Source organism: Lacerta agilis, chromosome 15 (assembly GCF_009819535.1).
Source record: "Lacerta agilis isolate rLacAgi1 chromosome 15, rLacAgi1.pri, whole genome shotgun sequence".
Classification (NCBI taxonomy): Eukaryota; Metazoa; Chordata; class Lepidosauria; order Squamata; family Lacertidae; genus Lacerta; species Lacerta agilis.
In genome coordinates this window covers 35,642,576-35,663,481 of record NC_046326.1, presented here as the reverse complement: position 1 = coordinate 35,663,481, position 20,906 = coordinate 35,642,576, and the positions used below count along the sequence as shown (strand labels likewise).

At 48.6% G+C, this 20,906-nt stretch overlaps 1 protein-coding gene across 1 annotated transcript in view; it reads right to left on the bottom strand.

The window, feature by feature from the left end:
* The window catches only part of NOS2 (nitric oxide synthase 2), a 38,720-nt gene extending 18,384 nt beyond the window's left edge, over positions 1 to 20,336 (bottom strand). Inside the window, exons 1-15 of the mRNA XM_033172210.1 lie at positions 20,172 to 20,336; positions 15,049 to 15,124; positions 13,847 to 13,960; positions 12,998 to 13,146; positions 11,446 to 11,608; positions 9,830 to 9,921; positions 9,603 to 9,744; positions 8,448 to 8,587; positions 7,519 to 7,693; positions 6,950 to 7,051; positions 5,324 to 5,518; positions 4,678 to 4,760; positions 3,061 to 3,205; positions 1,836 to 1,940; positions 1,683 to 1,732 (exon numbers count right to left, since the gene is read on the bottom strand). Coding sequence (XP_033028101.1) covers positions 1,683 to 1,732; positions 1,836 to 1,940; positions 3,061 to 3,205; positions 4,678 to 4,760; positions 5,324 to 5,518; positions 6,950 to 7,051; positions 7,519 to 7,693; positions 8,448 to 8,587; positions 9,603 to 9,744; positions 9,830 to 9,921; positions 11,446 to 11,608; positions 12,998 to 13,146; positions 13,847 to 13,960; positions 15,049 to 15,124; positions 20,172 to 20,326 — 1,886 coding nt within the window. The 5' untranslated portion in view covers positions 20,327 to 20,336. The remainder of the gene's footprint in view (positions 1 to 1,682; positions 1,733 to 1,835; positions 1,941 to 3,060; positions 3,206 to 4,677; positions 4,761 to 5,323; positions 5,519 to 6,949; positions 7,052 to 7,518; positions 7,694 to 8,447; positions 8,588 to 9,602; positions 9,745 to 9,829; positions 9,922 to 11,445; positions 11,609 to 12,997; positions 13,147 to 13,846; positions 13,961 to 15,048; positions 15,125 to 20,171) is intronic.
* Positions 20,337 to 20,906: the final 570 nt, after the last annotated feature.

Sequence of the window (20,906 nt, the reverse complement as noted above, 5' to 3'; positions counted from 1 at the left end):
AGATCTCAAAGTACAGTGGTGCCTCGCAAGACGAAATTAATTCGTTCTGCGAGTCGTTTCGTATTGTGAAAAATTCGTCTTGCGAAGCACGACCATAGGAATGCATAGGAATGCATAGGAATTTAATTCCCATAGGAATGCATTGAAATTTTCGTCTTGCGAAGCATGACCATAGAAAAATTCGTCTTGCGAGTCACCCTTTCGTTAGCGAATGCCTTTCGTCTAGCGAGTTTTTCGTTGTGCGAGGCATTCGTCTTGCGAGGTACCACTGTGGCTGTCTTAATACAAAGGAATTTCAGAAATAGACTGGAAAGAGAAGTGGCTGAATTGCAACTAATCACCAAACTTAAAACCATGGAGAAACCTGGTCTGAACAAAGACATTGGATTCTTATCTCATTATACATAACAAAGCTATCTTTAGCCATCTCACCCCTTGCCTTTCCCTGCAAGACCAATTGCAGCAGTTAAGAGGTTTTCCACACCTATCAGCTGATCACCCATTCCCACCACCCTTCTGAGTAATACCCCTCCCCACTCCCTCACTATATTTAAGGGTCTGGTGACTTCTGTTTCAGTGTATCTGAAGAAGTTTGCATGCACACGAAAGCTCATACCAAGAACAAACTTAGTTGGTCTCTAAGGTGCCAATGGAAGGAATTTTTTATTTTATTTTGTTTATCCTCCATCCAGACAAGGAAGAGACCTTTTCAGAGTTCAAGGACACAGCCCAGCAGGAACACCCAGGTATTACACCACTTGCATGGTTAACAGGGTTTTCAACTAACTAAAGAAAGCTTGATTAATTGTATATTTTAGTTGACTGCTCAAATAACCAATTCAATGGGCATAGGGTTGACATTCTTTCACAAAAAAGCAACAACTTTTTGTTTTTCGGGTGATGTACAGACATCAAGGCAGCTTGGATCTAACACACAGCATAGTGTTAAGAGGATAAGTCACCATGAACCACAGAATCATGTGCTCCTTCTATCTCCCCCAGCAACCTCCAAACCAAAGTGTCACTGATCTTATGGTTTGTTGGGGGAAAGCCAACTTCAAACCATTGTTTCATAAGAGTGCTTATTTCAGCAAACCATGGTTAAACCCACAGTTTCGAGTTTGGACATAACGTTAAACCGAGTTTAATCTAAAATGGAAGCAGAGGCATTTGATCACCTTATTAGAGCCATGCCAGAAGGAGAGAGGGGAGGGGGGTTTAGTGTTACATAAAAGCCAGGCAAAGTGCAAACCACGGTTTAGTGTTCCATGCAAGCAATTTTTAAAAACAATTTACCAACTTCTCCCTTATATAATTGGGGACACTCTTTTAGTCAATCAAAAGTTTTTTTTTAATGTATTCACCTATCAGGTTAATAAAAGTTGCAACCCTAATAACTAAAAACATTTCCTTAAAATGAACAATACAAGAGCAGCAAGCAAATGGAGTGTCGCTGAGTGACAGAGACCCTGATCTGAAACCTTTGACAGCTGCTGCCACTCAGTGTCGACAATACTAGTCTAGGTGGGCCAGCGGTCTCACTCAGAGTAAGGCAGCTTCCTACACTCCTCAAAGGACCAGAAGGCAAAGCATGATCTCAGACCAGAAAGGCAAGAAGTTCAGAAACCTGACGGCATTGTTAAGCGCAAGATGAGACACACCACCAGCCAAGAAACAGTTACCTGAATCTGTTGCTCAGTTGTTTCATAGACAGCAGCGTGTTCTGCAGCATCTGTGGCAAAATAAACCAGACAGGAGACACCATTTATTTACATTGCATGGATAACATCGCTCATACTGGAAATTCATTTTGCTTTGTGGCCATGAAAAGTTACTTTTCCGTTGCTGGGCGCGTCTCCGTTTCCAAAAGTGCTGGTGACCACCAGTAGGAGGGCTTCTTTCTCCAGATCCCTTGGATCGTAGTCATCCATGCAGATAACCTAGGAAAGGAAGTTGGATTTATAAGCAGCTGGGGGGAGGTTGGAGAAAAGGGGACAAGGTTTTGTGGAGGGATAGCTATAGTCAGCCATGCCAAGCTGGGAGAGCTCCGTTGGTAGAGCAGCACACGCTTCATCTCAGGTGACAGAGGTAGGTTCACCTTTAAATCAGTGCTGGCAAGTATCCCGTTTTCCCCGGGATTCTCCCTTATTTCAAGCAGTTTCCTGCTGCTCTCCCTTATTTTTTATTTCCCTTAAATTTCCCGGTTTTTAATGGAAGCAGCTCTTCCCCTGCTGGCCAGGGACTGGGTGGGAAGACCTCACCTACTTGGAGAGAAAAGCCTCAGCCCTCAAAGCAAGTGGGAGCCGTTTCCCGTGCTTACAGGGGGGTGTATTCCTTCCCCTGCACCAGCCCCTATCCGTTGCTGCCAAGCCCCTCAGCCGGCCAATAGGGTTAGCTGGAGGGCGGAGCCTGGGTGCCTTTGAGCAGCTGCTGCTTCCTGTCCTGTTTTGATGGGATCAGACAAGAAGACGATGGGGCTCCATCGCGCGGAGCACATGGCTGCCCTCCTCTTTGCTCCGCTCTGAGCCCGAGCCCACTTGGAGTATACATTGCTGCTCCGCCCACTTTTGCTTCTGGCTCCGCCCACCACTGACATGTGACTGTCCCCGGGATAGGTGAGACTGCTGATCCCTTATTTTCAAATCCGAAACTTGACAGCTATGCTTTAAATGCAAACTGAATCACATTTCTCCTGCAGCCATAGTTGCTGGGAACCCCCAGGAGGGGAGACTGCTCTTGGTGTCAAATCCTGCTTGCTGGTTTCCCACAGTTCAGCCACTGTGAGAACAGGATGCTGGACACTAGATGGGCCATTGGCCAAACCCAGCAGGGCCTTTTCTTACATTCTGATGTAGTTTTAATGTTACTCTCCCCTCACAGGGAATTTGGGAAATATATTAAAGGTCATATAACTGTAAAGTTGGAAGGGACCACAAGGGTCATCGAGTCGAACCCCTCTGGGATGCAGGGAGCTTTTGCCCGACTTGGGGCTCAAAACCATGACCCTGAGATTGAGAGTCTCACTCTCTGCTGACTGAGCTGTCCCAAGAAGCCTCTTACCCTGGTGTTGAAAGCACAGTTGAAGAGGTCACAAAGGTTCCGCGCCAGCGTTTCTGATCTCCCTGTTTCCGTCGCGAACAAGACCGTCGCTTTGATCCTGCCTGCTGTGGCTCTCCGCATGAGCGACGATGCAAAAAGCACAGCCCTGGGAAATGGGGGGCGATAGATTACTTGTCAATTTAATTAATTAGTAATTAATAATTCTAATTAATAAATAATATTATAATTAATAATGTCAATAGGATTTATGTAGCATCTTTCATTTCAAGAAGAAATGCCAAGGCAGTGCATGAGTTAATGCAGCCATACCTTGTTTTTTGAACAGCCTAGTTCGTAAACGTTTTGGCTCCCGAACGATCGGAACCCGGAAGTGATTGTTCCAGTTTCCGAACATTCTTTTGGGAGCCGACGGGGCTTCCGCAGCTTCCGATTGGCTGCAGAAGCTTCCTGCAGCCAATCAGAAGCCGCGCTTTGGAAGTCGAACGTTTTGGAAGTCGAAAGGACTTCCGGAATGGATTCGGTTCGACTTCCAAGGTACGACTGTAAAAGCCAACCGCAACACAGCAAGAATCAAGCCCATTCTAAAAGTGCAGCTGCCCATAATTACAAACAACACAGCAAAACAACTACATTAAAAGCACCCGTAATTAAAAGCTATATTATAAAGAAACCTGAGGTGGTGTCCAATGCTAGTATTACTTGGAGCAGACCCATTGGAAATAATGAACATGAAAAACTTAGTTCTGTTACGTTCAATGGGTCTACTCTGAGTTGGATGCAAGCCCGTTAAAGCGTTAAAGTTGAAATAACTATCAAAGCAAGAGATTCAGGTGATCAGGAAAACACTAGTCTAAATAGGTGTGTTTTTCAAGAGCCGATGGAATGCCACTACTGATGAGGCTTTCTGCGTTTCAGCAGGGGAGGAATTCCACAACACTGGTGCTACCACTGGGAGGGGGATGCCTCTGTGTTATCATGACATAACATAATAGACGAGGAAAGGCTGTTAACACTTGAGGGACAACTTCAAGGCCTACCCTGCCTTCCTTTCTGGCATGTTCTTAGTTTTAAACCAGACCTGGACCAGAAAGCCTTTCAAAAAGGGGAGTGTCCTCTATAAAGTTAGTTACACATCCACCGCACTTTGAATGTGCAGACAGTGGACATAATTGGGTGTGCAAGATGGGAGTGAAGCTTGTTCCTGTGACTCCCGAAACATGTTCCTTCAAGAAGAAGAAGAAGAAGAAGAAGAAGAAGAAGGAGGAGGAGGAGGAGGAGGAGGAGGAGGAGGAGGAGGAGGAGGAGGAGTAGTTTGGATTTGATATCCCACTTTATCACTACCCTAAGGAGTCTCAAAGCAGCTCACATTCTCCTTTCCCTTCCTCCCCCACAACAAACACTCTGTGAGGTGAGTGGGGCTGAGAGACTTCAAAGAAGTGTGACTAGCCCAAGGTCACTCAGCAGCTGCATGTGGAGGAACGGGGAAGCGAACCCGGTTCACCAGATTACGAGTCCACCGCTCTTAACCACTACACCACACTGGCATCAGGGGGGGGGACTCTCCAAAACTACCTACACACGCCAGAAATGGCAACAACTTTTCTCCTGGAAACATACTTGGCCCAGGTGCGGAATCTTATCTCTCTTTTCCGTGGCTTGCGCCCCTCGTCTTTCCAGATGTGCGTTTTCCATGCTTCTACCTTAAGCGGGGAGAAAGTTGGATATTTTAAGAGGGCATTGGGTTGGCTTTCTTTCCACAGAAGGTGACAAATAGATGTAATAAATATGAACCAACAACAACAAGAACAACAACAACAACTCTGCAGCAGGGATGGGGGACCTCTGGCCACTTGGTCCAAGCCCTACCTATCATATAGGACATCAGGTGTGGGGCAGATGAAACAGGAGAGGTCAGTGATTGGATCTAGCCTAGCATCCTAGAGTCAGAGAAATGTAGAGTTGGAAGGGACCCCAAGGGTCTTCAACTCCTGCAAGGCAGGAATCATAGCTAAAGAATTTCTGGCAGATGGCCATCCAACCTCTGTTCAGAAACCTCCAATGAAGGAGAGTCCACCTCCTTCTGAGGGAGCCCGTTCTGCTGTCGAACAGCTCTTACTGCCAGAAAGCTACCCCTAATATTTAGTCATAATCTTCTTTATTGTAATTTAAATCTATGGGTTCAGGTCAATCGAGGTGCCCCTATGGGAAACCTGCAAGCAAGGCCCCACCCCTGACCACTCAGACTTGAGATGGTTTTGCTCACCTGGTAATAATAGAAAGGGGAGAGGATGTAGTTCAACATCTCCTGGTGGAACACAGGTGTAATGCTGCCTGAGATGGGAGGTACCAGCCAAACCCAGTCAGCTGGGCATCCTCCTCGAATCCGGTACTCGTTCTGCATGTACTTCACGAATGACTCGGCAGCAGAATGATGGTCCATGATGGTGACATTTTGTTTCTGGAAGAAACACACAAGCTCTCACTAGTCACTTCTAAGAGAGGGATGTCAGAGAAGTGGGAAACAGGAGCGGAAATTGCTGAAGTTCGCCTATTCACTCCATTTCTGGAATGGAAATCAATCTTGCAAATACCGTCAGTATTATTCGCTGCTGTTGCTTCCAGTCTGCCAATGATATGTAACCGATTGCCTTTCCCCCCCAATTTGCATTGCATTTCCATTGCACCGAAACAAACGGGATAGAATAACAAAACGACAACGTAACCTTGTGTCATAAATTACATAAGTTACATCATTGTTTACATAAATTACATAGCTGCGGCTAAATTGCATAACTTATGCAATGAAACAACTTATGTAATTCGTTTATGTAAATTGTGTAACTTATGTAATCGTGTACAACTTTTTGGGGAGGAAGATGAATTGCAGCAGAGCGGAAGCAGTGCCGCATGAGACTAGTACAGGGCAGAGCAGAAAACAAGGGCTTATTCCTACTCCCAGACAACCTGCTTATTGAGCATTCATCCTGATTTGTTTGCACATACACTTTGCGGACTTTAGGTAGGGTTGCCATATTTCAAAAAGTGGAAATCCGGACACAGGTTTTTGCTGAGCTTTCCCCCCTGCAAAATAAATCTGGATGTATGGCAGCCCTACTTTAGGCAATGTTGGCTATTTGTTGAACATTCACCTGGATTTGCTTGCAGGGAGAGGTTATGGACCAGTGAGGCAGCTGAGAGCTGACTCAGCACAGGTACCAGGTAGGCACAAAACACCACCTCCTCAAATCTGCTGGCCTTGTACAACCGCCTGTAAAGATATCTGTTGCTGGAGATTGAATCTGGGACCAATGACATGCAAGGCAGATGCTCTGCACCTGAGCCACAACCCTTCCCTAAATAGGATGCTGCCTTAGGCTTGGCCAGATTAGTTGTCCATTTTGTCCAGTATAACCTGATCTGACTGGCTGGGCTCCCCAAGGTCTTAGGAATAGTGTGTGTGTCCCCCCCCCCATCACCTGCTCTTTTGAAGATGGATAGTATATTATATGACAGATTGATGCATTTGCTAGATGGTGGTATTGTATGGTGAGGAAAAGTAAGAAATGTTAAAACGTAGAGGGAAACGATATACAAATGATGGGGAGTCATTGTTTTCATTTTTCATTTTTATTTCTTTTCATTTTTTGTTTTTTTTGGGGGGGTTATTGGTTATCTTTTTTGTGATTGTGTTTGTATTGTATAATTTGCATTTTTCTTTGTTGTATATTTGTGTGTGAATGTATTCTTTTAAAATATTTTGAAATAAAGATTATTTAAAAAAGAAGGTGGAGATTGTCTGGGATTGAACCTGGGACCTTCTGTGTGCAAAGCCTGGACTCTACCCACTGAGCTACAGCCATTCCCCTCCTCTCCCCACACTCCCACTCACCTGAAAGCTATGCAGAACGGCCACATTTACTTCTATCACAGCTTTGTCTTTCCACAGCGAGGAGAGCTTGTTTGTTTCCAGGCCCATCCGCCTCCCTACATCCTACGAAGAAGGAAGAGGTGAAGAAAGAACAATGCCACCTTCTGGACTTCAAGGACCCTCATCAACACACCAGAGGAATGGCCTTGTCACTGGGGCAATAGACCATCTAAGAGCAGCCCTTCGCCAAGATGGCACCCACCAGATGCTTTAGACAACAACTCTCACAATTCCCAATAGTTGGTTTTGCTGGCAGAGGCTGATGGGAGTTGGAGTCTGGAGGCCACCAAGCTGGGGAAGGCTGCTATGAACTACCACCACCCAGTTACAGAAATGCTGTAGTGCTACAGAATATCCGCTAACATTCCAACTGCTGAAGGGGAGGGACTGCTCTTTCCTCCAGTGCAAACGGATAACAAGAGGAGCCCTTAGCAACATCCGCACAGTAGCCCTCTCTAGGGCTGCCAACAGAGATGGAGGAGTGCTGCCACTCGAACCGCTTTTTAAAAATTCTTTTAAAAAGAGAGTACCTGAAGGATATTGTAGCGCTGTGCATCGCAGAAGTCTCGTACCCCGATCTCGGTCCCCATGTACCAGCCATTGAAAGGGCAAGCTGTGAACTCCAGTCCTCCACACTCAAGGAGCATGTTTGAGACAGCAGGAACGGCGTACCATTTCAGGTCCAGTTCTTTAAACCATTCGTATCTGGGGGGGGGGAGGGAAACCACAGGAAATTCCACCACTCCGTATGGATGCTCAGGAGTGAGTGCTGCACTTTATGCAGACAGCACAGCAGCATCCATTGGGATGGCCCCTAACTCAGTGGTAGAGCACGACAAAGGTCCCAGATTCAACCTCTGGCATTTCCAGATACAGTTGGGAGAAACCCCTGCCTGAAAACCTGGGGGAATTGCTGCCAGCCAGGGTAGACAATAATGGGCTAGAGGTGTATCGACTCAATATAAGGCAGATTCCTCTGCATCCATGTGCAAAAGGGAGGTAACAGCAAGCTCAGGGGAGCCCCGAGACTTGCAGCAGAACAAAATATATTTGAGAAGACATGTCAATCCGAGGGTGTTTCCGTTGCTTATTAGACTTTCCTTCTGAATTGTTTGTGGGGAGGTTAAATGATGCTGAGTTGAATCAAAGGTCAAGCGACACTCCCGGGTGCATTTCCTCCTCACCTTATTTATTCCCCAAAGTCTGATATTTCAGGGAAGTGGGTTTGTCGTGCCAGACCTCCCAACCAACTCTATTGGTGCATCCTGAAATTGCGGGATTCCGCCCCGCCAAATGGAAACAGCCTGGAAGCACCGTTCATCAATGCAGTTTTGCTCCGGCAAAAGCCAACAGATCAACCCCCCTGGCACACGAGGGCCCAAATAAGAGCCTCTCTTCAACAACGGCCTGCCGTCGAGAGCAGGTCCCGGCCGCTGTCATCTGAAGCCAAGGCACTTACGTGGGATGCTCCATAGACACTTCAAGGACAAGCTCTGGCGGCAGCTCAAACAGTTCCGGGTCTTGGCCATCGGCTTGGAGGATCAGTGGAACCACATCAAAGCGGCCATACTTGGGCTTCCAACCAAGCTGGATGCACAGCTGAGAGAAGCGAAAGAAAGGAGGTGGGATGGGTTTGTTTTCCCCTCTTCTGGGCAAAGCAAAAAGAGAGAGACTTAACTCCTTAGATGCTCCTGAAGAGCCAGCGGTGCCTGGTGCACAATGGGAGTGGTGGGGTGGAATGCAGGGAGGCCAACAGTAGGTGGCGCCAGAGCCAATGACTGGCAGAGCAGACTCCAGTTTAACAATAACAATTTATTACTTATTACCCCAGCCACTCTGGGCAGCTTGCCACAAAATATAAAGGGACAAAACAAAACATCAAACATTAAAAACTTCCCTATACAGGGATGCCTTCAGATGTCAGGTAGTTGCTTATCTGTCTGACATCTGATGGGAGGTCGTTCCCCAGGGTGGGTGCCGCTACCGAGAAGACCCTCTGCCTGATTTCCTGTAGCCTCGCTTTTCACATTGAGGGAACCGCCAGAAGGCCCTCAGTACTGGATCTCAGTGGAGCCAGAAGACAGCCATCAGGGTTAAAGGTAAAGGGTAAAGGGACCCCTGACCATCAGGTCCAGTCGTGTCCGACTCTGGGGTTGCAGCGCTCATCTCGCTCTATAGGCCGAGGGAGCCGGCGTTTGTCCGCAGACAGCTTCCGGTTCATGTGGCCAGCATGACAAAGCCGCTTCTGGCAAACCAGAGCAGCGCACGGAAACGCCGTTTAACTTCCCGCTGGAGCGGTCCCTATTTATCTACTTGCACTTTGACGTGCTTTCAAACTGCTAGGTGGGCAGGAGCTGGGACCGAGCAACGGGAGCTCACCCCGTGGCAGGGATTCGAACCGCCGACCTTCTGATCAGCAAGCCCTAGACTCTGTGGTTTAACTCACAGCGCCACCTGGGTCCCTTTTTGCCATCAGGGTTAGTAGCCATTAATAGGAAGTGACTGGCTGCTGCAAGCTGTCTTCCAAGATCACTGCCAGCTTTGTCAAAAGGCTAATAGGCAGCTATTTTTTTGATATTTTGGTGGTGCCTGGTTCCCCCCCCCCCCCGCATACCTGTGTGAACTCCACATTGGCTGGGTCGCCCACAATGGAGCCATCTGGCATTGGGTACCCAGCGTATCGGATGAGTTGGCTGTTCCATATCCGGAAGTCATGCGTCCCATCCGTCCTCTGGGGAAAGACAGTGATGGCAGATCTGTTGCAAGAGACAGAGTGAATGCCAACCAGCTCCTTAATTTCTTAAGGACCCAAGCGGGACCAAAGGAAAAAAGAGCTCATACCTTATATTCCCTCCATTGGTAGAATACTCCAAATGGCGGCAGATGTGCTGGAACATCTCCTTGGCAGTCGTACAGCTGCGGGCATCAAAGACCTAGAAGGCGGCAACATTTGGGAACAGTGACCAAAATCGGTTAGCTTTCCAACACAATTCAGAAGGCAATGAAAGGAAGATGGTGGCAACCTTAGAGGAGACCTAGGCCACATCTGTGCATTTAAAAACACTCTTATTGGCCATACCCTCCAACATCTGGGTGATACAAATTGGGATGCTCTCTTTTTTCCCCCTCATCCTGAGCTCTTACAGGAGCCAGCTGACTCATTCCAGAGCGCCGGACCAAAAAATGGGACATTTCTGTAATTGCAGGATGCTCCGCGTAATTTGGGATGGCTGAGCGGTATAATATCTAACAGTCATGTCTTTCCACATAGAACCCTGGGAACTGTAATTTGCTATGGGTGCTGAAACTTGTGACGAGACCCCTTTCCCCCCCCTCACGGACAGGGGCGTAGCAAAGGGGGGCGGGCCGCCCCGGGTTCCATAATGGAGGGGGTGACAAATTATGAAGGAATTTTTTTTTTTTGAATTTTTTTTTGAAAATGCCTGCTCCGAAGGTCTTATCTTACTATACTAGGGATTATATAGCTATACTGTATATGAAATTTCATGCATATCGGATAATATCTTGACCCTCCTCCACCAAAATAGCTGTTCACTTGGCTGTTTTCCTATGTTGCGAAGGCTGAAATTTCAGTTCAGAGAACACTTTACTGTTCCCAACCCTAACCCTGTGGAAAGCCATCTAATTAGACTTTAATTTGATTCTGAGATGTTTTTAGGAGGTAATTTAATTATTGTTTGATTTTATACCAACGTTATGTATCTGATGTTAGCCACCCTGAGCCCGACTTTGGCCGGGGAGGGTGGGATATAAATAAAAGTTTTTCATTATTATTACTTGTTATTATTCCTTTGTAAGAAAATATGAAATAATGTAAAACCATTTTTTGCGGGGGGGGGGTGGAAATCAATGGGGGGGTTGACAAGAAATTTTCCGCACCGGGTACCACCTGACCTTCCCATGCCTGGGGGGGGAGGTGACAATTATTATTTTTTGCCCCGGGTACCAGTTTACCTTGCTACGCCCCTGCTCACGGAGTTACAATGCCTGGAGTTCCCTGGGAAGAGGGGTAGATTGTTAAACCACGTCGATACGGGTGACGGGCGGCAGTCCTTCAGAACCTACTCATAGACTTTAATGTGTTATCGACACCGCCAGCGATAACTTTGCAGCTGTTTTGCCTTTTATACTGCAAATTGTCCTGCTCGTTGGTTGTGCGTTTGTCACTGTCAGCTGCATGCATGCAAGTAAGCAAAGGAAGAAATTGGAATGGCAGCTGCCTCACGAGAAAACAGTCTGCCCTCGGCCAGACGACATGCAGCCAGTCCTGGGGGCAGCCCAGGTGACTTCCAGCTTCCTCCAGCCACCCTCGTCTCACTGCTGCCCTGGGAGAACTCAGCAGGGAGGAAGAGGGGAATTATGAGGCCCTGCCTGCCTGCCTTCCGCCCCACCAGTCCCAATGCGCACCAGCCCACGACCGCAGACGAACCAGTCACCTTTAAATTGGACCACTGGATTCTCCCAATGCACCTCGGAGCATTTCTCCAGGCCTGCTTGGTGGCAAAGATGAGCTCTTCCCCAGTCATCTGGTAGGTTCCTGTTGTTTCTATCTCCTGGGCCACAGCTTCAAGGCGAGCAAGGTGCTTTTCTATTTTGGGCCTGGCAGGTGGAGTGGGAGAGGAAACAGCAAACAATGAACAGCGACACTTTGAGCTGATGTAATTCAAAGAGGAGAGGGCAAGAATAGCCGTATATTCCAGATGAAGAGGATGTCCGGATGCGGCTGGGTGCACGAGGAATTCTCCAGGAAAGACCCCAGAGATGAGAGGACCCCCTCCCTATCATAGCTGTCAACTTTTCCCTTTTTTAAAAAGGGAAATTCCCTTATTCCGAATAGGATTCCTCGCGAGAAAAGGGAAAAGTTGACAGCTATGCTCCCTATCCCAAACTGGGAAGTGAATCCGGGACTCTGAACTTTCATGGTTTTCTTTGAGGGCTGCCAATATTCATTACAGTAAAAGACACCATGAAAGAAGAAGCTCGTTAACTTTAATTTTTTTTGGGGGGGGATGACTCAGAGGCAATCAGCGGGGCATGAGAATGATCTTGGATATTAGAAACTGCTTTCATAAAGATTAATTGGTGGAAGGGAGATGGTCGATTTAAATTACTCCAGATTTTCATTATTATTTTGTAAAGCCACCTGGATCACTCATGGAGATAATTGGGAGCAGGAGAGATGATTGAAAGCTCAGCCTTGGGAACCAGTAAGGAAACTTGGGTTCATCTGCCTCCCACCAGCTTTGAGGAACTACCAGCCGTTAATAACATTCCTCACACACACAATAGATCAGGGGTTCAGCAAAGACTAAGCAAATACTCCAGACATCCTTTTTTTGGATGATGATTTGGGTTTTTTTTGTGATGGGACCAGGGCAGTTATATAGAAGTGGTATGTAAGTTAGCAAATTATTATTGTCATCTGGAGGGGCACTCTTGTGTGACGGCGCAACAAAAGCGGAACTAAAATGAAATAAAGCAGAACATTTGTGGCATAAAAAGTTAAGGATTTGAGCAGGAAACTATGGGATGTTCAGCAATTGGTAACGATGACGCAGTTTATCCACCGCCCGAAACACTTGCAGGCACAAAGAGTTTTGAAAGTGGCACCACATGTAGAAGAAGAAGAGTTTGGATTTGATATCCCGCTTTATCACTACCCGAAGCAGTCTCAAAGCGGCTAACATTCTCCTTTCCCTTCCTCCCCCACAACAAACACTCTGTGAGATGAGTGGGGCTGAGAGAATTCAAAGAAGTGTGACTAGCCCAAGGTCACCCAGCAGCTGCATGTGGAGGAGCGGAGACACGAACCCGGTTCCCCAGATTACGAGTCTACCGCTCTTAACCACTACACGAAACTGGCTCTCAATACCAAACTGGCGGGTCCACAAGATGTTTAGGGAGCACAAATCCTTGTGAATGAACGATGGAAAGGACGTCTGAAGGGCGGGATCAAAGAAGAACCGAAAAACCCCAACAACCACTCACTCTTTAAAGGATTTGTAAAACAGGTTGATGAACTCTATTGCTTGAGGTAATAATTCATCTCTCGGGGTGAGCCCGTTGCAGGGACCTCTGACCAAACCTTTGGGGTTCATGACAGATCCCTGGCACACTTTGGTCCTGCAGTGAAGAACCTGAAGCGAACACACAAGGAAGAGGGGGTTGGACTGGATGGCCCTTGTGGTCTCTTCCGACTCTATGATTCTAAGAGAGAAGCAGGTGGATAAAACCCACGGCTGGCAGCGTGAAGGGAAGCTGTGGGCATCCCGAGTACATTTGCAACATTACTGTACAATTCTCATGCTTAAAGAACAAGAGGCACGTGCTTCCACAACATTTTCAAACCAGCCAAGTCCCTCTCCAAAGCGATTCCATGTCATTCCATTCTGCCTCCCGGAGAAGCTGGCAAACAGGGCCTTGACCCCCCCCCCTGGACTGGCCCTAAGCGAGGCAATCGTGGGCTAGCCGGCGGCAGACTGAGAGAGGTGCGGGACTGCCCCATTGCCCCTAACGGGATAGGAGTCTCCACTCGAACCCATCCCCAATGCAAAGTGACCCAGCCAAGGTTCTCCCACCAGTCGTGTCACCAACCTCTGGAGTGGGGCATTCATTGGCTCTGCAGCTGCTGCCGCATAGCACAAGAAAGCATCCTCATGGATGCTCGAGTGACAGACAGGCAAAGTGGGGGGTGGGCGGGCTCTGGGCTCCACCCACTTTGGGCTTTAGCCCTGCCCACTGCTGACAGTGTAGCCCTAGGTTGCATTGGTTTCCCTGGCCCTCAGGTGGAATGAGCACCACCCACAAAAAAATCCATATAGCTCTCTGCCGTGTTACCTCTTTGGCCTGGTAGTGCAATGCGTCTTGAAGGCTGTTGCCAGTTTCCCAGTTTTTGATGTTTAAATGCCTCGGGCACCGGGACGTTTGCTTGGTACCATTTGGGGAATGTTTCTGTTCAGGAAAGAAAGCGAAAACCAAACACACAAAAAACACACACACATACGGTGTCGTGCTTTTAAAGAAAGGAGTTTGACGAGTTGAAGTGAGAGTCAGGAAAGGGAAGGCAGCAGAGCGAGAGGAAGAGAGAGCTAAATTGCATCGATGCATATACTTATTTGATTTACACCCCAACTTTCCTCCAAGGAGATGGGGGCAGAATTGCAAAGTTTGAAGGGACCACAAGGGTCATCTAGTCCAACCCTCCTGCAATGCAGGAATCTTTTGGCCCAACGTGGGGCTCAAACCCACAACCCTGAGATTAAGAGGCTCGTGCTCTACTGATGGAGCTATCAGGAGCTCTTGAACGAAGATGAAGGGGGAGCATTTTATCCTCACAACAACCCTGTGAGGTAGGCTAGATCAGGAGTGAGTGAGCAGCCCAAGCTCTGGAAGAGTTTAGGGTGTCTTTTGGGTGACTGGTGCTGTGAATCTCCACCTGTGCTCATCCTGTATGTGAAAAAACCGATCACAAAATGCTGCTAAGTTCCCAGCGATGTCTTTCCAAAAGAAACATATCCTAGAAGCCCACTGTCATGGATGCTTTCGTTGAGATTCCTGCATTGCGGGGGCTGGACTAGATGTCCCTCAGGGTCCCTTCTGACTCTGTAATTGTATTCTTTCTAAATTGCTTTGTACTGAAAAAAATCATTGGTCCATCTAGCTCAGAAGTGTCTACACTGGCTGGCTGGCAGAGGCTCTGCAGGGTTTTAGGGAAAGGAATTTCCCAACCCAAGCCAGAGATTGCAGAGGCTGAGCCCAAGCCATGTGCTCTCCCACTGAGCAACAGCCCATCTCCCCAAAAAGCTGGCATGCCTGGCTCATGCCTCCCATGTCATCCTCCTCTCAACAGCCCTGTGAAGTCGTTTTAGGCTAAGGGAAAGTGGGTGACTCCTTAGGCTTCTCTGCCTAGCAGGAATGAGAACGTGGACCACTCAAGCCTTAATCCTATGCATCACATCTCCCAAATCACCATACGGTGGACGTCGAGCCTGTAACGTCTTACGCCCTTTGGAATAAGGGCACCCCAAATTTAAACTCACCTCTCTTGCCGTTACAGCGATCACGTCAGGTTTCTTGCTTAGACCATTTAACGAGGCGACTTCTCGTTTTGCCAGGCTGCAAGAGCAAGGAGGAATTTATTTCATAAGAGTCGGGGATGGGGAGAATGTCGCCGAAAGCCAGCCTTTAGTATCTTGGCACCTTGGCACAGATATACTGGAAAACAGTCCTGCCCAGAAATCCTGACGGGTTTGTAGTCCAGAACATCTGTTTTTTAAGAAGACATCTGAAGGCTTTTATATATGTTGGAAGCCACCCAGAGTCGCTGGGTAAACCAGACAGATGAGTGGGGTTATAAACAATAGAAGTAGTAGTTGTAGTTGTAGTAGTAGTAGTAGTAGTATGCACTAGAAACTAGGCTTTTAGCATTGTAGCTCCAACCCTCTGGAATGAGTTGCCTGCTGAAATCCAGTAGGTGCTAAGTGTCTGTCTATGGAGAAGAAGAAGAAGAGTTTGGATTTGATATCCCGCTTTATCACTACCTGAAGGAGTCTCAAAGCGGCTAACATTCTCCTTTCCCTTCCTCCCTCACAACAAACACTCTGTGAGGTGAGTGGGGCTGAGAGACTTCAGAGAAGTGTGACTAGCCCAAGGTCACCCAGCAGCTGCATGTGGAGGAGTGGGGAAGCGAACTCGGTTCACCAGATTAGATTACGAGTCCACCGCTCTTAACCACTACACCACATTGACTGTTTTGTTTATGATATATTAATTGTACATCTGTAGGAACACAGACCCTCCCAGTGTCCCTGTTTTCCAGCGACAGTCCCAGATTTACAGAAGCTGTCCCGGTTTCTGATTTGATCCCAGAATGTCCCACTTTTCCTTAGGACGTCCCTGTTTTCATTAGGGAAACGTTGGAGGGTATGGGAACAGCTGTTGCTTTACGGAATTCGGCTTTAGTCATTTTTATAATTTAGGAACAGTCTACCAAGTCAGACCATAGAGTCCATCCAGCTCAGTACTGTCAACACTGACTGGCAGCAAACTCTCCAGGGATGAAGACAGAGGGCATTCCAAGCACTCTTTGGAGGTGCCATTGGGGATCGAACCTTCGGCTTGCAGAACAAGTGCTCTTTCTCTGGGCTATATGGCCCCTCCCCAAACATTTGTGTTTTGTCTTGCTTCAGTGGCCTCAGCTGTAATGCAGCCTGCAAATTTGCAAAAGGAATTTGCAAAAGCTAGAAGAACACCACTTTGAGAGGACTCTGGGGTAGCCAAGGCCAGGGGCGTTCTTAGCCCCTTGGCTGCCGGGGGCGGGAAGCCAAGAGGCACCCCTGTGGGCGGGGCATCGCGGTGTGTGCATGCGTCATGACGTCATGATGCACGTGACGCCCCGCCACGGGGGTGCTGTGCGGCGGATTCGGGAGACTCCCGAAGCCTCCGCCCGGCGACGACACCCCTTCGTTCCTCGGCTGCTCGTGCCTGCATGAGCAGCCGCTGCACGAAGGGGTGCTGGGCAGCGGATTCGGGAGTCGTTGCGGGCTGCAAAGACTCCCGAATCCGCCGCCCTGGCTCCCTTGGCAGAGCGCAAGTCGGGGCAGGGAGAGGGATGGGCCAGCGAAGAGGGGTGTCCCTCCTTGCTGGCCCGCCCCTCTCCATGCCCCGGCTCCGCAAGCCAGCCAGCAGCAGAGCTCGGCAAAGAGGCAAGGGGCGGGCCAGCGAGGAGGGGGTGGCAGCCCACCTCGCTGGCCCGCCCCTTGCCTCCATGCCAAGCTGCGCTGCTGGAAGGGGGGCTATTTTCGGCACTGCTGGGGCGGAGCCGCAGGGGCGGCCAGCGAGAGAGGGTGACACCCCTCCTCGCTGGCCGCCCCTGCGGCTCCACCCTGGCAGTGCCGAAAATAGCCTAAAAAGATTTGTTTAAAAAAAAATTATTAAAACAAGTAAAAAAAAAAACCAGTGGGTGGGGCCGCTCCCCGATGTGTCACCCCCAGCAGGGGCGCTGCCCGGGGTCCCCCGCCCCCTCCGCCCCCCCTGCGATGCCCCTGGCCAAGGCTGGTCTATACTACTTTGGTGAACAGGGGAAGGTTCCTAAGCTTGGGTTAAATTGGGAAGTTTAAGCAGCAGGAGATTCCCAGGGGTTGCTGGCTGTGACCAGAGCCTGGAGGAACCACCCAAGGCGTCAAACAAAGGACCCACGTCAACCAGCTTCAAATATAATCTTGCAGCAGGCCAGTTATAGCAGCAAAACAAAGGGAGGGAAAGTGCTTGACAGAACGGGCTGCTTTGGGGAATTCGCTGGAGGAAAGGTTCTGAAAAGAAGTGAGGACTGACAGCTTGTTAGGAAAATAACTGTGGATTTCCTGCACGGAATTGGTTTCCTGTATAATGATGACTCCTGAACTCTTCTCTCTTCCTTTTCACTTTGATTATGGCTGGGAATCAGGAGACTATTTATGGAAGGGCTGCCTGTAGCTCAGCGGCTGGGCAGCTGCTTGGCATGCAGAAGGACCCAGGTTCAATCCCCAGCATAGGGCTGGAGAAACTGGGAGAACCAAAATCGATGCATCCTTCTGTCCTTAGGTCGGGGTGGGTGACTCCTATGATAAGAGATCCGCTTGGTGAAAGCATTCGCTGACAAATTAGAGAGCCAGTTGTGTTGGTCTGTTAGTGCAAACACACACAAAGAGACCAAGGGTCTGGAAGCCAAGCCTGATGAGGAACGGTTGAAGGAGCTGGTTATGTTTCGCCTGAAAAAGGGGAGACCGAGAGGAGATACGATAGCCATCTTCAAATATCTCAAGGGCTGTCACATGGAAGAGGGAACAAGCTTGTTTTCTCCTGCTCTGGAAGGTAGGACTCGAACCAATGGCTGCAGGCTCCGAGAAAGGAGATTCCAACTAAACATCAGGAAAAAAACTTTCTGACACTAAGAGCTGTTTGGTAGTGGAACAGTCTCCCTCGGTGGGTTGTGGGCTCTCCTTCCATAGAAGTTTTTAAGCAGAGGGTGGATGGCCATCTGTCATGGATGCTTTAGCTGAGTTTCCTGCATTGCATGGGGTTGGACTAGATGACCCCCAGGGTCCCTTCCAACTCTACAATTCTACGATTCTATCAACTTTAAAGGCTAGCCGCTTTACCGTGGAACACACTTTGGAGCCCTCTTTTGTCTGACGCATCAGATACAACACCTTTGGCTCAGTCCTCTCCCCCATGCTTTTTAATATCTATATGAAGCTGCTGGGCGAGATCATCAGGGGGTTTGGGCTGGGTGTTCATCAGTATGCGGATGACACCCAGCTCTACCTCTCTTTCAAATCAGAACCAGTGAAGGCAGTGAAGGTCCTGTGTGAGTGCCTGGAGGCGGTTGGAGGATGGATGGCGGTTAACAGATTGAGGTTGAATCCTGACAAGACAGAAGTACTGTTTTTGGAAAACAGGAGGTGGACGGGTGTGGAGGACTCCCTGGTCCTGAATGGGGTAACTGTGCCCCTGAAGGACCAGGTGCGCAGCCTGGGAGTCATTTTGGACTCACAGCTATCCATGGAGGCGCTGGTTAATTCTGTATCCAGGGCGGCTGTCTACCAGCTCCATCTGGTATGCAGGCTGAGACCCTACCTGCCCGCAGACTGTCTCGCCAGAGTGGTGCATGCTTGGACTACTGCAATGTGCTCTATGTGGGGCTACCTTTGAAGGTGACCCGGAAACTACAACTAATCCAGAATGCAGCAGCCAGACTGGTGATTGGGAGTGGCTGCCGGGACCACATAACACCGGTCCTGAGAGATCTACGTTGGCTCCCAGTACATTTCCGAGCACAATTCAAAGTGTTGGTGCTGACCTTTAAAGCCCTAAACGGCCTCGGTCCTGTATACCTGAAGGAGCGTCTCCACCCCCATCATTCAGCCCGGACACTGAGATCCAGCACCGAGGGCCTTCTGGCGGTTCCCTCACTGCGAGAAGCAAAGTTACAGGGAACCAGGCAGAAGGCCTTCTCAGTAGTGGCGTCCGCCCTGTGGAACGCCCTCCCATCAGAGGTCAAAGATGTCAACTACTTGACATTCAGAAAATACCTGAAGGCAGCCCTGTTTAGGGAAGTTTTTAATCTTAATGTATTTTAATATTTGTTGGAAGCCGCCCAGAGTGGCTTGGGGGACCTAGCCAGATGGGTGGGGTGCAAATAATGATGATGATGATGATGATGATGATGTCATCGCCGTGCAGGTGTCAGAAAGATAAAAAGTACCCATTGCCTCAGTGTGATCCAAAGAAACAGCTGCTCTTCTCAAGGTTTATTGGGAAGTTCTGCTTGGGCATTGCCTCGGCCTTGCTTTCCCCCACCATTGGCTCCTACTCTTCAAGGAGAAAGGAAATAGACAAGCATCTTGGTGGATCAGGCCAAGAGGCTCCACCGAGTCTGGCATCCTCCATGCCATGGCAGTCAATCAGGTGCCTTAAGAAAACTCACACGCAGGCAACTTCTCCTGGCTTCTAGAGGCACACTTCCATTGAACATGGAGGTTCTATTGGCATTTATTCATTTATTTATGCTGGCTGGGGGGTCACCACATTGGCTACCTCTGATATAGACCTACAGCGAATTCAGTTCTCTTGACTGCTGGTCCTTATGCATCTGGACAGCACTATCTAGGGACAAGAAGGTGGCATCTACAGGTTTGGAGACAGAAGAAGAAGAAGAAGAAGAAGAAGAAGAAGAAGAAGAAGAAGAAGAAGAAGAAGAAGAAGAAGAAGAAGGGGGAAAGCTGAGAATAAAATAACCACCAGCCCCAAAGAGCTCAGTGAGCATACTCAACAGCCAGGGAATGCTGACTTGACTGAGGAAGCAAGGCAAACCACGACAAGGAAATGGAACGGAGTGTCTTGGAAAAGGTCATGGCTGGCAGGCTGGCATGGAGTGTTCTGAAAAGGGTGTGGCTGGCTGGAGACCTAAACATTGCATTTCGCACCGCAGGCCCTACTTGGGAATATATCTGACTCCCTCTGAAAGAATCCGAGCCAGTAGCCCATCACACGGCAGTAACATCCATATGCCGATTTTGCATCTCACGAAGAGGAATTTCCTTTTTCGCCTCTCCTGGATCTACTGCCTGTCAGTTTCACCAGGTGAAGTTCCTGTGGTTATGAGTGAAGGAAGCACTCTCACCTGCAAAAGTTCCCAGTTGCTTTTTCCATGCTGCTATTGTTGTTGTTGTTGTTGTTGTTGTTGTTGTTGTTGTTGTTGTTGATATCCTTCCCTTCTTGGGACTCAATCTTACTGGTTTGAGGCTTAAAAAGGAAAGGGCACATCATCCTTTGCATATCAGGTGTATGCGTGTTCAACAGCTCACGAACTCTGCTCTATGCAAGGTAGACGCCCGTCTGCAAAGGAAACAGAGACGAGGAAGTTCAGATGAATGAATAGCCCTTTCTAAAAGTAAAGAATAGACATAAATTCAAAGAAGAATTAAAAAGATTTGAACTGGGTATGGAAAGTGGCTGTTGATTGGGACACAGCTGGAGGCAGCCTGTAGGTGCTCCACCCACCTTGGGCCTGCGCATAAAATAAGGCCGCCATTTTTTCAAGAAGTGAAAATCCGGACTTTTTAAACGGTTTTTAAAAATCCTGCCAGGACGCCATTTTTGGCGGACGAATCCCGGAGGTATGGCAGCCATAAAACACAAGTCTAGAGTGAGAGGCTGGGGTGATGCCAGCTCTTTGCAGGAACTCTTCTCTCGGTGGGACTTTTGTGGAGGAGCTGAGAGTTTGTCCAGACTCTGGGTGACAGGGGTGCCAACTTGAATTAAATATTGGGGAGGGGCAGGCAAGCCCCGCCCTGCATAATCAATCACATGGCACAGTGCATGCACACCATTTGAATGGCAATGCCTATCAACTTTT